The sequence below is a fragment of the Vanellus vanellus genome, assembly GCF_965231255.1.
Source record: "Vanellus vanellus genome assembly, chromosome: Z".
NCBI classification, from domain to species: Eukaryota; Metazoa; Chordata; class Aves; order Charadriiformes; family Charadriidae; genus Vanellus; species Vanellus vanellus.
The window spans coordinates 84,749,026-84,763,712 of NC_138908.1; the positions used below are offsets into that span (position 1 = coordinate 84,749,026).

Genomic DNA, 14,687 nt, shown 5'->3' on the forward strand with positions numbered 1-14,687 from the left:
CAGTGAAGCCAATGCGGGGCACTCGGCACCTTTCAGCATCAGACCTGGGAGTGTGTCATTGCTCTGTGGTTACCATGCAAAATTATGTACAAAAGAGACAAAGTTATTTCAGAGGGCAACGGACACAAGCAGCAAGATGGAAAGTGAGAGAAATTTAGATCTCTTCCCTCTCTCTGGTCATGTTTGCTCTCTGCTCAGTTTCATGCTGAAATGTTCAACCATTCATGTCCATGACGTGAAATGGCTGGGATTTGTGCCTTAGATATTAGCAACAAACGTGCATTTCAGTTGAGAGATGATGACTGAACATGTTATCCATCTTCCTAGCTTTCTCACTTTGGGCCCAATCTCGCGAGATGATTAAATCACCTAAAAATGAGGAGTGTCCACTCCTTGCTGGCAGACATGCACTTCACACTCCGTTCACACCTGCAAACTTCTCGGTAGGGGCAGAATTACTCACAGCCCAGTGAGCACTAACTGCTAATGCCCTCAGCAGTGCTAATAACTTGGTTCCTTTTCAACCCCACACTGGAAGAAATACAAGGCTAACATAAACCTTTCTGTTCCAGGCCCAGCGTTGCAAGAGACTGGCCATCATTTTCCGAATCTTTCTTTACAAATGCTTCATCCACTGGGACCAGCTCCCTGACAATCTGACCGTCATCTTCCTCAACTGCTAACCACCGCTGGCATGGAAAATAATACCTACAAGAATGACAGCAGCACCCGGCACTTACACAGGACTTCACAGGCTTTAATAACATAAACAAGCACAGATCAGAGGTGACTTAAAAAAACAAGATTACTCAAAGCTGAACAATACATCTGTTTTCATCCTTGAGCTCTGGCATTGCTTGTGGGAACTAAATCCATAAATAGGTGAGTGAGCACTTACTGAAAAGTGCTGCTTCTGAGCTGTCAGCCCCATATGATTGATTCCTTTTAGTTTTCACTCCCAGAAAAGGTTAAATAACTCGAGGGAACCTCCAGTCTCCCTGGCATTTTATGTTTATGAAGAGCAGACCTATCTTGAGGTCCTTATGAGCCGTCCCACTCACCAGAGCATTGTGCAACTTTTAAGCGTGACTTCAGGCATGTTCCAGCTCAAAGGCAAGCCTGCGTTTCAAGTTCCTAACAGCCTGGGCTTCACTCACCCAGCTCTCCATGAAAATCATGGGAGTTTGCTTAGATCAGGACTTGCTTTTGGCCCAGATCTTTGCAAAAGACAAAGGAAATGTGAGGTCAGGGACTTCCAGAGTGGAACCTTGAAACGAAACACATGACTGCAGGCTCTGCAAGGGGACATCTTCAGGAGGGAGAGTCCCTCCCAGGGGAAACAGAGAAAAGCTGAGGTTTCCTTCCAAACACCACTGGTTCCCAAACTGCAGAGGCGCTGGGACAGTGAAACCCCACACAGAGGTACCCCAGAATGGCCCTGTGCTCAGTATAACAGCACAATCATCACAAGGCTCCCAAAGGATGCCTGCTCCCTGTGAGTTGGTGAGGAGCTATAGTGATGCCCTTCTGCATCTCCTCTGCCTTCCCGTGGTCCTGCAGGCTCCTGAGAATGTGCCCCCTTTTCTGATGGTGTGAAAAGGGTGCGACAGGCTGCTCACGTGGTGCTCTCCTTGAGGTCAACAATCTCTACCCTCTCCAGGAACCAGCTTGGGCTAGCACCGGAGTTATCATGACGGATCCGCAGCTTCTTCAGCTCACCCAGGTCAATGGCCTTGATGGTGAACACATCCACCTGCACAGGAGACAAGAGGTAAGTAACTGTTTCCCAAAAAAGGGGAAAGAGAGGCAGTAATTGGGCCAATGTCATTTTTTCCCCATTAATACAAAAGGTGTTTGTTATTCCCCCTTGTATTTTTAGGGTAGATGTACTAAAATATCTACAGAGCTGTGAGCTCTCTCTCGTTAACACCCATGCTTGGCTCCTACAAGGTGGTAATAGCCATGGAGCTGCACAACCCTTCACTCCTTTTTTACCTCATCCCCATTTCAGCTTCCTGTAGGTTTAACTCATGTCTCCTAAATCTCATTCCTTTTAGGCTTAGCATTTTCTTCCAGATTGAATCTGGATCTGGACACAAACATGTTGACTCCACGGAAACTCTCCTGTGAACCTCCATGTGTTTTATTTCAAACCACAGAATTTTTTCCTGTTGTCATTTACTACAATCAGGAGGTTCATTTATTAGCTATATTAGTGTGACAGGATGGATCTTGTTATCATAATACTTTAAACATCTTAATGTGATTAACTATTGGTAGACTTTGGGTCTCTACTCCCAAGAGCAGAGACTGTTACATTTGCAGCGTGGAGCTCTTCCCACTGAATGCAGAACCACATGCAGGTTGCAGTTTCACTGGTGCCAAGCTCATAAATCACAGATAACAGCTTATTTAAAAACCTTAGGCTCTTTTTTGCTATTGTAAGTTTTCCACAGCTGCTTACAGTTTCCGTAATTTTTCGTTATTCAAAATTATTCCTTGAACAATTCCTGGCTATTAATAGTAGCTTGTTAATTGTTCATAAATATTTTTATGGCAAATATTCAATCTAAAAGAGATACTGTTTAATTGGATTGGATTATAATGTAATTATAGCACACTGTGTAATATTGCTTTTATTCCCTGACTGGTTCAGTAGGACATTTAAAATTGTATTTGCAATCTAAATGCTGACATGCTCAAGCTGCCTCACAAATAACTCTCCAATATTAATTTAAAGTTTGTGGTTTTCAAGTATTCCTGGCAGGAAACGTTATTAGCAGAATGCTTACAGGAAGCAGATGCAAAAGGTGGCTTCGATGTAGAATTGGTGTTCAGCTTATTATTCAAATGAATTTCTCCTGGAAAATGTTTTGAGGCATTTTGCTTTAAATAATTTATTTAAGAAATAAAACACATCTGAGCTTTAAGCTGAAAGAAGCCGAGAAAAGACTGTAATGAATGGCCAGCATGGTAACTGGGAGAGCTCTGGCAGCCTTCTGCCCGGTTGAGTGAGTTGAGTTCATGCATTACCTGGCCCTTTTCAAACTTGTTGAGGTTATTCGACCTTTTCAGCTGGCGCTCACCCGTGTCTCCTCTTTCTACACCATAGATGCTCAAGAAGACATTAGCATCCGTCCCAGCCCCCCACACATTCCCAGTGAGAACATGGACTTCGTACGTATTCTCTGCAAGTAAAATTGCAAAGGCAGATCAGGAGGACCTCAGAAATAGCCATAATTCATCAGATCCATGGCTCAACATGAAAGCACATAGGCCAAAAATGCTGGCTTTAAGAAAGATTTTGTCTGGAGGTTTTTTTTGCATCTGTCTTAAAACATGAGCAGTTCCATCTTTCTCCAGCCCTTGTTATTAACCATACAAATATTTACAGCTTGCTAAACTCCCAGCCACAGTGGTAACTTGTGGGACTCACAACCCAAGTGCCCCAGACAAGCCTTGGAGAATCCTACAGAAGTCCTTTAGGATGCTCCCATTTCAGTCTGTCTCCTCCATCCTCTGCCTTAGTTTAACCACTGTCCTTCTCCTCCCCAGAGCTGATCAATCAAACCACAGTGCAAGCTACACTGCAGGCCTGGGGCAATGGGATGGCTGGAGGGCCATAAAAGGTCTTGCAAAGCACCACAGTGTGGTTATCATCCTTCATGCAGCTGCTGTATGCGCACACATACACATATTCCCTCTGATATTTACCCTCCAGGGCTGATTCCTCGTCAGGGACCAGTTCCACCACAATCTCCTTATCTCCTTCGTCTTTAGCCAACCAGCGGTGTGCCACGAATGTATAGACATCCATTCCTTCTTCCACCTTGGTCTCCTCTTCTTCCTCCTCATCAGACTTCTTCTTTTTCTTCTTCTTCTTTTTATCAGACTCCTTCGTCTTAGTGGCAAGCCGCTTCAGCGTGACACTTTCCAGGAACCAGCCATCCCCAATGCCTGTCCCATCATGGCCTATCCGAATCTTATAAATCTTGCCAACATCTGCAGCCTCTCTCTGCCACCAAGGGAAAGTCGGCACCCAGGAGGATATAAGACATCTTAACTTCATAAGGTACATTCTTAAAAATGAGGAGCACCACCTCTACCACCCAAAACCATCTACACAAGGATAAGATAAATTTTTTATGCAAGTTTACCTTCACTTTTTCCTTCCTGTTTTATTATTTCATAATTCCCATCATCAATCTTATCTGACAAGGCTGAGCTGAAGACATTCAGAACAGCCATGGCAAGGATAAGAACTGATTTCATATTTACTGGACTCCCTACTTCTCCATTGCTCTCCTCACTAGTAGAGTCTCTATGTTGATATTAAAGGTGAATATATCAAAATATCGTAGTAGTTTACCAGATTCTCAGTGCCTGAGTTCATTTCCAAATGAGGAGAACTACAAAGATGTTGTGAGCTTACGCAGGGAGAAAATTAGAAGGGCCAAAGGCCAACTAGAATTTAATCTGGCTACTACTGTAAAGCAATAAAAAATGTTTCTATAAATACATTAGCAACAAAAGGAGGGCTAAGGAGAATCTCCATTGTCTATTGGATGCAGGGGGAAACACAGTGGCAAAGGATGAGGAAAAGGCTGAGGTACTTAATGCCTCAGTCTTTAATAGTAAGACCAGTTGTCCTCAGGGTACCCACCCGCCTGAGCTGTAAGACAGGGAACAGAATGAAGCCCCCATAATCCAAGAGGAAATGGTTAGTGACCTGCCACACCACTCAGACACACACAGGTCTATGGGGCCAGATGGGTTCCACCCAAGGGTACAGACGGAGCTGGCAGATATGCTTGCCAAGCCACTTTCCATCATTTATCAGCAGTCCTGGCTAATTGGGGAGGTCCCACTTGACTGGAGGTTAGCAAATGTGACACCCATCCACAAGAAGGGCCAGAAGGAGGATCCAGGGAACTACAGGCCTGTCAGTCTGACCTTGGGGCCAGGGGAGGTTATGGAGCAGGTCATCTTGAGTGCCATCACACAGCATGTACAGGACAAGCAGGTGATCAGGACCAGTCAGCATGGGTTTGTGAAAGGTAGGTCCTGCTTGACCAACCTGATCTTCTTCTATGACAAGGTGACCCGCTTAGTGGATGAGGAAAAGGCTGTGGATGTTGTCTACTTAGACTTTAGTTTGACACCGTTACCACAGCATTCTTCTGGAGAAACTGGCTGCTGATGGCTTGGATGGGTGTACTCTTTGCTGGGTAAAAAACTGGCTGAATGGCCGAGCCCAAAATGTTGTGGTGAATGGAGTTAAATCCAGTTGGTGGCCAGTCACAAGTGGTGTCCTCCAGGGTTCATTACTGGGGCTGGTTCTGTTTAACACCTTTATCAATGATCTGCATGAGGGGATCAAGTGCACCCTCAGTAAGTTTGCAGATGACACCAAGTTGGGGAGGAGTGTCAATATGCTTGAGGGTAGGGCAGCCCTACAGAGGGATCTGGACAGGCTGGATTGATGGGCCAAGGCGAATGGTGTGAGATTCAACCAGGCCAAGTGTCGAGTCCTGCACTTGGGTCACAACAACCCCATGCAGCGCTACAGGCTTGGGACAGAGTGGGTGGAAAGCTGTCTGGTGGAGAAGGACCTGAGAGTGTTGGTTGACAGCCGGCTGAATATGAGCCAGCAGTGTGCTCAGGTGGCCAAGAAGGCCAACAGCATCCTGGCCTGTATCAGGAATAGTGTGGCCAGCAAGACTGGGGCAGTGACTGTCCTCCTGTACTCAGCACTGGTGAGGCCCTACCTCAAGTGCCGTGTTCAGTTTTGGGCCCCCCAAGACAAGACAGACATTGAGGTGCTGGAGCGTGTCCAGAGAAGGGCAACGGAGCTGGTGAGGGGTCTGGAGCACATGTCTGATGAGGAGCGGCTGAGGGAACTGGGAGTGTTCAGCCTGGAGAAAAGGAGGCTGAGGGGAGACCTTAATGCTCTCTACAACTGTCTGAAAGGAGGGTGTAGCCAGGTGAGGTTGACCTCTTCTTGCTGGTAACAAGGGATAAGACAAGAGGAGATGGCCTGAGCTTGCGCCAGGGGAGGTTTAGGATGGATATTAGGAAAAATTTCTTCACTGAAAGGGTTGTTAAGCACTGGAACAGGCTGCCCAGGGAAGTGGTGGAGTCGCCATCCCTGGAGGTATTTAAAAGACCTGTAGGTATGGTGCTGAGGGACGTGGTTTAGTGGTGGACTTGGCAGTGCCAAGTTAACAGTTGGACTCAATGATCTTAACAGTCTTTTCCGATCTAAATGATTCTATGATTCTAAAGAAATAATAAAATAAATGTAGTACTTAGCATGAGAAATGAACCAAGCAAGAAACAATAATGGTATAGTGAAAGGGCAGTACACTTGGACTCAGAGAACCTGATCTCTGACAAGGACCATGGGCTTGGACTGCCGTTCATACTTCTCATCTGGAACATTAGAAGAGTATCTTCTTTTGCTAGTGAGCCGAGAGGGTACAACCATTAGTGATTACAACGCACGAGTAGCAGAAGGCTGTATCAGTAAGAAGATTTCCATCTCTCTAGTCAAGACAGCAGATACAAAATCTTGTTTGTTTAGATTGTTTGTCTGGATTACTAACTAATGAAGTTGGATAGAAGGGTTTACTCCACGCAATCCTTCAACAACCAATGACTTCCTTCTGATGATTACTTATGCTGTTAAGCAGTGTTTATGTTTCAAAACTTGCAAACATTTGCTTCAGGCTGAAATCTGGCGACTTGGCATATAAGGTTTCAGTCTAGAAGCATTTTTTCTATAGTAATTAAAACAAAATCAATTGCACAGAAGATGCTTATCAGAAAACTAAAATTGATCCAACAGCCCTGACATAAGGAATGTGTCTTTCCTTATACTGCTTTGCCCTTAGATTTGCTATAATCCTGCATGATCTGTCTATATCTGATGGCATTTCCTATTAGTGAGTAGCTCACAAAATCTTATTCTTCCCCACATCTTTCTGTAAATATTCATATCATGAAGGAGATAGAGGATCTGCCTATTCATGCTTCAGAGCTTCAGCATTGTGTGCTTATAAAAAAAAAAATCACAGAAAATGGGCAGAACTTTAAAGTCTGGTAATAAATATCTGAGAGAGGATATAAACATGGCTATGTAAACAGAACACTGTACATGTGGCTTTATCATAAGTCTGATAATGGCTAATAGCTTTTACTTATAAATTTTGGAAAACTTATTTCCTTTAATATCAGAGAAACTCTATGTTAAGATTATAGAGTCTTAAAAAAGCCAGAATTTACAAGGTGCTAATCATTTTAAATCCCAAGGATCTCATTAAAAATGGATAAACATCACTAACTCCGTTCTATAAAGCAAGAAACTGAGGCAGCAGGAGATGAACCGATCTCAAAAATACACATTGCAAAACTGTGGTAAAGCTGTGGATAAAGGCACCTCCATTTGGCCAGTGACACCGGGAAGGGTTCCCTAGTCTTGAAGACTCAGGGAAACTTACACAACTAGCTCCAAGTAGGTTCTTAACTGTGATGAGGCAGATCCCACCTCTGGAGAGGACACCTAGGCACCACCATGCTGAACCTTGTGCTGTGAGCACATACAACAGATGTGCCTTAAATCCTGCTTCCATCTGGAGTCTGTGCTTTACCGTCCAGATGTTGGTGTCTCCTGAGGTTACTTCAATACGGAAAGATGTGGCACTGACATGTACTTTGACTGCGCAGTGCCCGCTGGACTAGTGCCACAGGCAGTAAAAAATCCATGGGGCACTCCCACGTTTACAGAAGTTACAGCAGCAAACATCTGCATGGTTGTGCTGACAACATGCGCCAGTGGTGAAGGGCAAAGCCAGCATTCCTTATATTCTGTATGGGGTTTCTTTTTCCCCAACTAGATAAAGAAAGGGGACAATAACATGTGGTCAGGCCCAAAATACAAGTTAAGGATCTTTTGAGATCTAACATGAGTACTTCCTTTGGAAAGCAAAGGTAAACAAATATTGCTATCAGATCATATTCTTCCATGACGTCTTTGCTACCAGTGCCTCAGAAGATGGAAGTCGCTGCACGAAACACAAAACCTCCCAAAAGAAATACAAAACCTCCAAAAAATACGGAGGGAGTACAACCTCCAAAAAATACGGAGGGAGTACAGCAGATACGGACAGACCTGGCAATTTTGTTAAAAAGTCAATTGTTTTGTATGACTGGGCCAATTAGCCTGTTGATGTCTCAGTTTTGGCTGCACATTTCTTTCCCCTCATAGAAGAAGCAATGTCTGCCTTTATCATACCTTGAAGATATCCGTGGCTCCCCGTTCAAAGTTGTTCGATCTGTTTTCTAAAGTGATCAATTCAGTTTTGCCAGTCTCGCCATAAATCTGCATGAAGACTTTGGCATTGGTGCCTGCAGCCCGCACGTCTCCGGTAACGACAGACACCTCGTAGTTTATCACTAGTCCAAAAATATAGCAATTAAATCAGCAGAGAAGCTCAGATAACAACATTCCCGAGGGCTCAGGTTCAAAATTAAATTACCTTATCTTAACAAATGACCACATAGCCGACTATTTGCTCTTATCCAAACAAAATGTGAGATAACACAACTCTTCACTGAGGACTGACCTGATAGTTTTCCCTTTTACAAGTATTAAGCTAGTGTCAGAGGGGTGGAAAATAGAGCCTTAAAAGGGAATTTCACTTCAGCATTAACTATAGCATAGTTAAACGATCTCCTTAATATAACACAAGGAGGGGGAGTTGCACAGAGCAGAGGAAAAACACAGCATCCTTTCTCAGGATCCTAAGGCAAATTTTAACCTTAAAAGAAAACAAATCTAGTGATAAAAGTCAAATAGAGAGTAGGAATTTGGTCCTTATTTAAAGGACCAAAGGCTTATAAACAGCCTCTCTCTTCCAGACGAGCGTAGTACAAGCAGGACGGGCCACGTGCTTGTGCAGGACTGGGGCAGGTAAATGTGAAAAAAGGAGAACCCACTGACATGAAGAAGCACAGCACCTTGTGCTGTGTTACACTGCCCGGGACGTAAATTTTTCATACAATCTCAGGAAACTGAGATGGAAAACTCAGTAATGTTTTTCCAACTGCTTTAGGAAAAAACAAAAACAAAACAAAACAAAACAAAAAAAAAAACCAAACAAACAAAAAAAAACAACAAAACCAAACCCAACACCCAAACAGCAGAATAATTTACTTTCCTCAGTAACATAAGCTCTTTGGGACAGGAAATTTTTGGTTTTGGCGTCTAACACAGTGGTGCCCTGGTCCTTTAAGAATGCTAATAATACAAGTTTAGTGCTGGCTATAAAAAAGGCACGCGTTTCTCAATGTTTTTTATCTCACATTTCTCAATAGGCAGAATCTCACTTGGGTACACCTCCACCTCCACCCTGCCATCAGCCTCATCTTTGTCGAGCCATCGGTTGCAGGGGAACATGTACTGCCTTCCCTGGACTGGAACCGCGATCTGGACACTGGCCAGGAACCAGCCAGACCGGAGACCCACATTATCATGTCCGATCAGTATTCGGTTGATCTTTAAAAAAGCAAACAAAAATCAAGAAGGAAGAAAAAACAAAAACCCCAACACAACAGAATTTACTTAATATATAAAAATCTCCTTCTCTTAGCACCTTGTTCTTACACCATGTTCGTGTAAATCATTTATATATGTATTTCGCTATGAACTTAAAACGCACTCTTCACAAACCAGCATGTATCCTAGACTGCCAGTGTGATAGCCCATACAAAATGTATTTCTTAATCTCCAATGCAAAGGTCAGAGGTTCTTACATGGCATGCAGTCCTTAGCTATATATTGATTCTGAATTCTGTCGCTTGCCCGCAGCACAGAGCCACCTGCAATTAATTCTTACCTTCCCAATATCCATCGTATCTAGGGTAAACTCATCCACTCGACCGCGTTCAAAATAATTGCCTAGATCATTATCAGAGACCAAGAGAGGCTCTTTACTGGAGTCTGCTTTTTCACCGTAGAGTTTGATGAAAACTTTGGAGTCTGAGCTGGCACCTGGGATATCTCCCGTCTTCACGCTGATATGATAACTGACATCTAAAGTGAGATCAATGTACAAAATACAGACATGTGAGAGGCATTTCCAGTGCTCAGCCAGGCTATTGCCTTCAAACAGATGTTAGGGTGGGGGGGTCCAGCTACAGACAAGGAAAAGACTTTGCTCCTTCATTCATACATCCAGCATCTTAGGACCACACTGGATAAGCTGTCACAGCTTGGAGTTATTCACCAAAACATAAGAGATGTAACAGTTACACTAATAAGCAGAAAATAGCCTCCCTCTCACCATTAGATGATTACCAAGCCATAAAAATGAGCTTAGGCAAATGAGGTGATTTCCACTTTTTTATACTTGCAATTTAATTCAATAGCTTTGACTTTTTTCCTAAAATAAAGCAAAAAGTATCTCAACTTGAGTTCTGTTAAGTGCTGCTTTCTAAGGAAAATTGCAGCATTGGAACACTGGTTCTCCAGAAAAGGACACTGTAATCTTTTCAATTATTTTCTTCTGGGAACTCAATGTTATTCAATGGAATCTACTGTACTAAAGCAGTGGCAATTCAAGATCCTTCAGAGAAAGCTATGCAAGAAAGCAATTCTTAAACAAATCATGACATCAAAAATCAAAGTTTCTTTCTACACATATAGTGCTGCAATTATTCTCTTTTATGCAAATTAATCCCATTCATAAACTAGGATTTAAGGGTCAGAGGCACTTCCCCCCAAGCAACTTATTGCAGCTTCTTGCATAAGAATGGCAAAAAAAAAAAAAAAGCCCAGTAGATTTACTGTGAACTGACAAGAATTATTAAGTAGAATAAAGCAAGCAAATACATGCATACACAGCTCAAACCCAGACCTTTTTTTTCCCAAGTGAAACTCACTTTTTAGCATTGGTGACTCCCCAGCAGGCACTAATTCTCGGACAATCTGACCATCATCCTCATTTTTGTCAAGCCATCTGGTTTACAAAGAGAAGAAGTAAGTTATCTTTGAACAATTAGGAGCTATTAGATCCTTCAAAATCCAGGCTGACTCCACACATAGTGATAATTCACACCATAGTCAAAACAGTGTTTTTACATGGCTCTGTTACACTTGCAGGAGCTTGACCAGACCCTACAGCAATCATACTTTAAACGTCCAGTTTTCCAAGGAAAGAGATCACGAGAGCCTTGCTTGTAGCACAGTAGATTAGCATCTGATGTGATGTCCACCTGTCTGGAAAGCACAAACTCCACGGCCACAAGTTATTCCTCTAGATGGGCAGTCTCCATCTCTTGAAAGCATTAACCTTCATTGACCAGAAATACTTGCAGCCACCTTGATTACAACCTTCATGACACTGAAGTTAATAAAACCCCCTCTTTTGTGCGTGTGTGTTTGCTTACACCTGTTTATCAGCTCTTTTCCCCTCTTTACAGGTAAGTATATAACCCTTTTTCCTCCACCAACGAAGAGCTGAATGATGTTGTTACCATTTTCAGGGCTGGGTATATGTGGAGGCAGCTGGCACCAGCAAAAGGAAGGATTTCCATTGTTTCTCAACATTAATCTAATGATCCAACTAGACTAATTTGCCAGTCACAAAGCAAAATGTAGCATGATCTCAAGGGAAACAAATCTGAAAGGAAAATGGAGGGGAACCAACTGCTAATCTGTTAACCTTCACAGCTGCTCCTTGAGCCTCAGGGATGGAGGAACTACAGCCCCAAACCCATCATACGCCATACAGCAATTGTCGTACGACAACAGCAAGGGCCCTGGCAGAGGTTTCCCACTCTCCACTTCAAACCCCGGCTGCTGCACCACTCAGGATATTCCTGTAAGCATCTGCTCAGGGTCAGGTTTCCCACAGCGGTGCACTGGGGCCATTTCAGTCCCTGAACGTCTCGTCGTGAGAGCAAGCATGGTTCCCAGAAGGCCTCCTCTTCCCGGGTACACAGCTATCTGCAGCAGCACCTTTTGCAATTGAAAATACTGCTTGAAAGCAGCAGGCCTGAATGAAGGACAAGCAAGCAATGTCTGGCAGGTCATGCAGGGTATTTAAATTGCTAAAATTATTCCCAGAACTAGAAAGAGAAAAACAAATCCCCAGAAACTGGTTCTTCTTAAAAGAAGGCCGCACAACTCTGTGAATGACACCAGACCACAAAAGACCTGCTTCTGCCCAAACGCATGCAGCGCAGATGTGCTCCAAGCTTCCTGCAATGTCACCGTGCCACGCGTCTTCTCCTTGGCCAACCCTCACACCAAAAAAGGCGGGGAGCTCGCTTCCCAGTTAAACTTCGGCCTTTGATTTTGCTGATGAGCCGGCACACATGGCAACTAGCACCTGATGCTCGTAACAGGGACTTTGGGATGTGAACAAATGCACACTGGCAGCTGGATCAAACCTCTGGTACCTCACTGGTAATAAGAGAGCACGACCGGTCATGACCAGTTGGACTCGCCATGGTGACCAAGAGGTAACCAGGCATTTTGGAATACCGAGGACTACAGCTCTCCGTTTCATCCATCTGAAGGAACATTATCATTTTAGTCTCCTCCTATCCCTTCCCACCCAGAAGAAAACAAAAAAAAACCACAGAGAAACCATGCAAAAAAACAGCACCAGGAAAGAAATCCAAACATGAGCTAGAGCCAGCCAGTCCCAGAAGCACTAGCAGCAAAGTCCTCATGCAAAAGAGGTGCATACATCCCCACCACACGGACACACATCTTCACTCCCAGCTCCCCTCTAAGCTTTCGTGGGTTGTCGGGTATGCAGTCTACCCCGTATTCTTCCCTTTCGCTCTGTAAAGCAGGTGGCCATGTGCAGGTGGCTTGAGAAGGGCTAAAGGCAGAGGGGGGTCAGCATAAAAGTGGTGGACATGTGGTGATCACACAAACACTGTGTGAGGGCATCAGATGCGGTGTTGTGCCTCAGTGGAGGCTAAGACGTGTAGTGGGGACAGAGGAGCAGAAAAATCTGTGGGGAAGACCATGAAATCAGTGTTGAGAATTGAGCAAGGGGGAAGTGCAAGAAGGGCAGAAGAGCAGCATGCCAAGACATCACGTTATCTTAAGAAAGGAAGCCTTTGTTGGTGTTTTGGGGTCAGGGGATTTTTTTTACCTGTTAGAACTGGTCCTTAATACCTTTGTATCATGTAGTTGTTGCTGCTGGCTCAGGGTTCACGTCCTTGGATGGGTATCCAATGGCTAGGGGATCACATCATCCCAAAAGTCAAGATGCTTCTGCATACATGGATGTTAACTGGGAGGACCCACAAAATTCCAGCCTGAACTCCACCACCCCAGGACCACTGAATGCAGGAAGGCAGAAGCCCACAAAGTAGGTACACTTCTGCTCTCCTGTTGTTGGGTTCTGTATCCCGCAAGCTGCTGCTTCTGCTGCCAGTGTACGTGCTGTTGTTTTCTGTCCCCTTTGTCATTACGGATGTTTTAGAGCGATGTGGGATGAGTCTGGGTGAACCGCTTCTGCGTCAAGGTGGAAGGATTAAAATACGTCCCACAAGAAACAGATCTGTGCGCAGCACAGCAAATGCTAACTGCTTTGGCAGTGAGGATGGACAAGAAAAATTAATTCAAAAAGGACACAACCCTAGATAAAGAAATTCCCTCCACCAGTATTGGTAGCTTCTGATGGCAAGGGAAGGAGTATGTCATGGACTGGAAGAGGATCAGCAGTTCCTCTGTTTATCAGCAGAAGTGGCTTAAGGTTCCTTACTTTGTTTCAGCCAAGAAAATAGCTAAAGTGGCAGAAACACTATTTTCTCAAAAAGATGACTTTGACTAGTGACAGAGGAAGTATTTGGATGAGCAATGCCATTGAATTCCTTCCCTTCAGCACATATGCTGCAATATCCTAATTTTACTTCAATGTAATTCCAATAACGAATCACTGAGCAACAGATTGCAACCAGGGCTTTATAGTCTTGAACACAAATGGATCGACACATTATAAACGCATCAGGCTGCAGAAAATAGAAATTTTCAGTACAGTGCCATCACACGCCTGGTACAAAAGACCTGTCAAAATCTTTTATTTTACCAGAGCTTCCATAGGATTTCAGTGCATGTAATTCACACACCGCTGTGGTGTAGTCGTGTTCTGTATTATATACTTAGTTCTATAGAGATATCGTATGTCCAGCAACCAAAGTGGACAGAAATATGACATGAAAACCACTTCAGAGAGAATTTCTGAAGGGCCAGAGTGTCAGGGAAGCACTGGAAAAAATTATGGTATGACATCATATTTAGCATTTGAAACCCCACACGTGATAGCCTGTGTGCAATTATAATGATTAGCACATCCATTCGATTCAGATGCATATGTATTTGTGTGTGTCTTTAAATATAATCAATATATAAAAATATCTGTAAAATAGATAGACATTTCAGTCTATTTTTAGGCAACAAAAGGAGGTTTCTCTGGATCATTTATATGATGAACACTTTTGGCATTTGGTTGAATAAATGTTCTTTCACAGGAGCCTCCTAGTGCATCATCCCATTCATGGTCTGTCTGTTGTTCTTCAGAGAATTAATGATATTCCCCTATGCTTGTGCTGGAGAAAAATTAGGCTGGTGCAGTCCATATGCTTAGAAAAAAACTGCAATGAGG

The 14,687-nt window shown here is 43.7% G+C and overlaps 1 protein-coding gene across 1 annotated transcript in view; it reads right to left on the bottom strand.

Moving 5' to 3' along the window:
• LOXHD1 (lipoxygenase homology PLAT domains 1) overlaps positions 1–14,687 on the bottom strand; it is a gene marked incomplete at both ends in the record, with an annotated part of 152,507 nt that overhangs the window by 70,841 nt on the left and 66,979 nt on the right. Inside the window, 8 exons of the mRNA XM_082498034.1 lie at positions 560–708; positions 1,620–1,753; positions 3,034–3,188; positions 3,715–4,015; positions 8,294–8,454; positions 9,364–9,556; positions 9,897–10,093; positions 10,942–11,018. Coding sequence (XP_082354160.1) covers positions 560–708; positions 1,620–1,753; positions 3,034–3,188; positions 3,715–4,015; positions 8,294–8,454; positions 9,364–9,556; positions 9,897–10,093; positions 10,942–11,018 — 1,367 coding nt within the window. The remainder of the gene's footprint in view (positions 1–559; positions 709–1,619; positions 1,754–3,033; positions 3,189–3,714; positions 4,016–8,293; positions 8,455–9,363; positions 9,557–9,896; positions 10,094–10,941; positions 11,019–14,687) is intronic.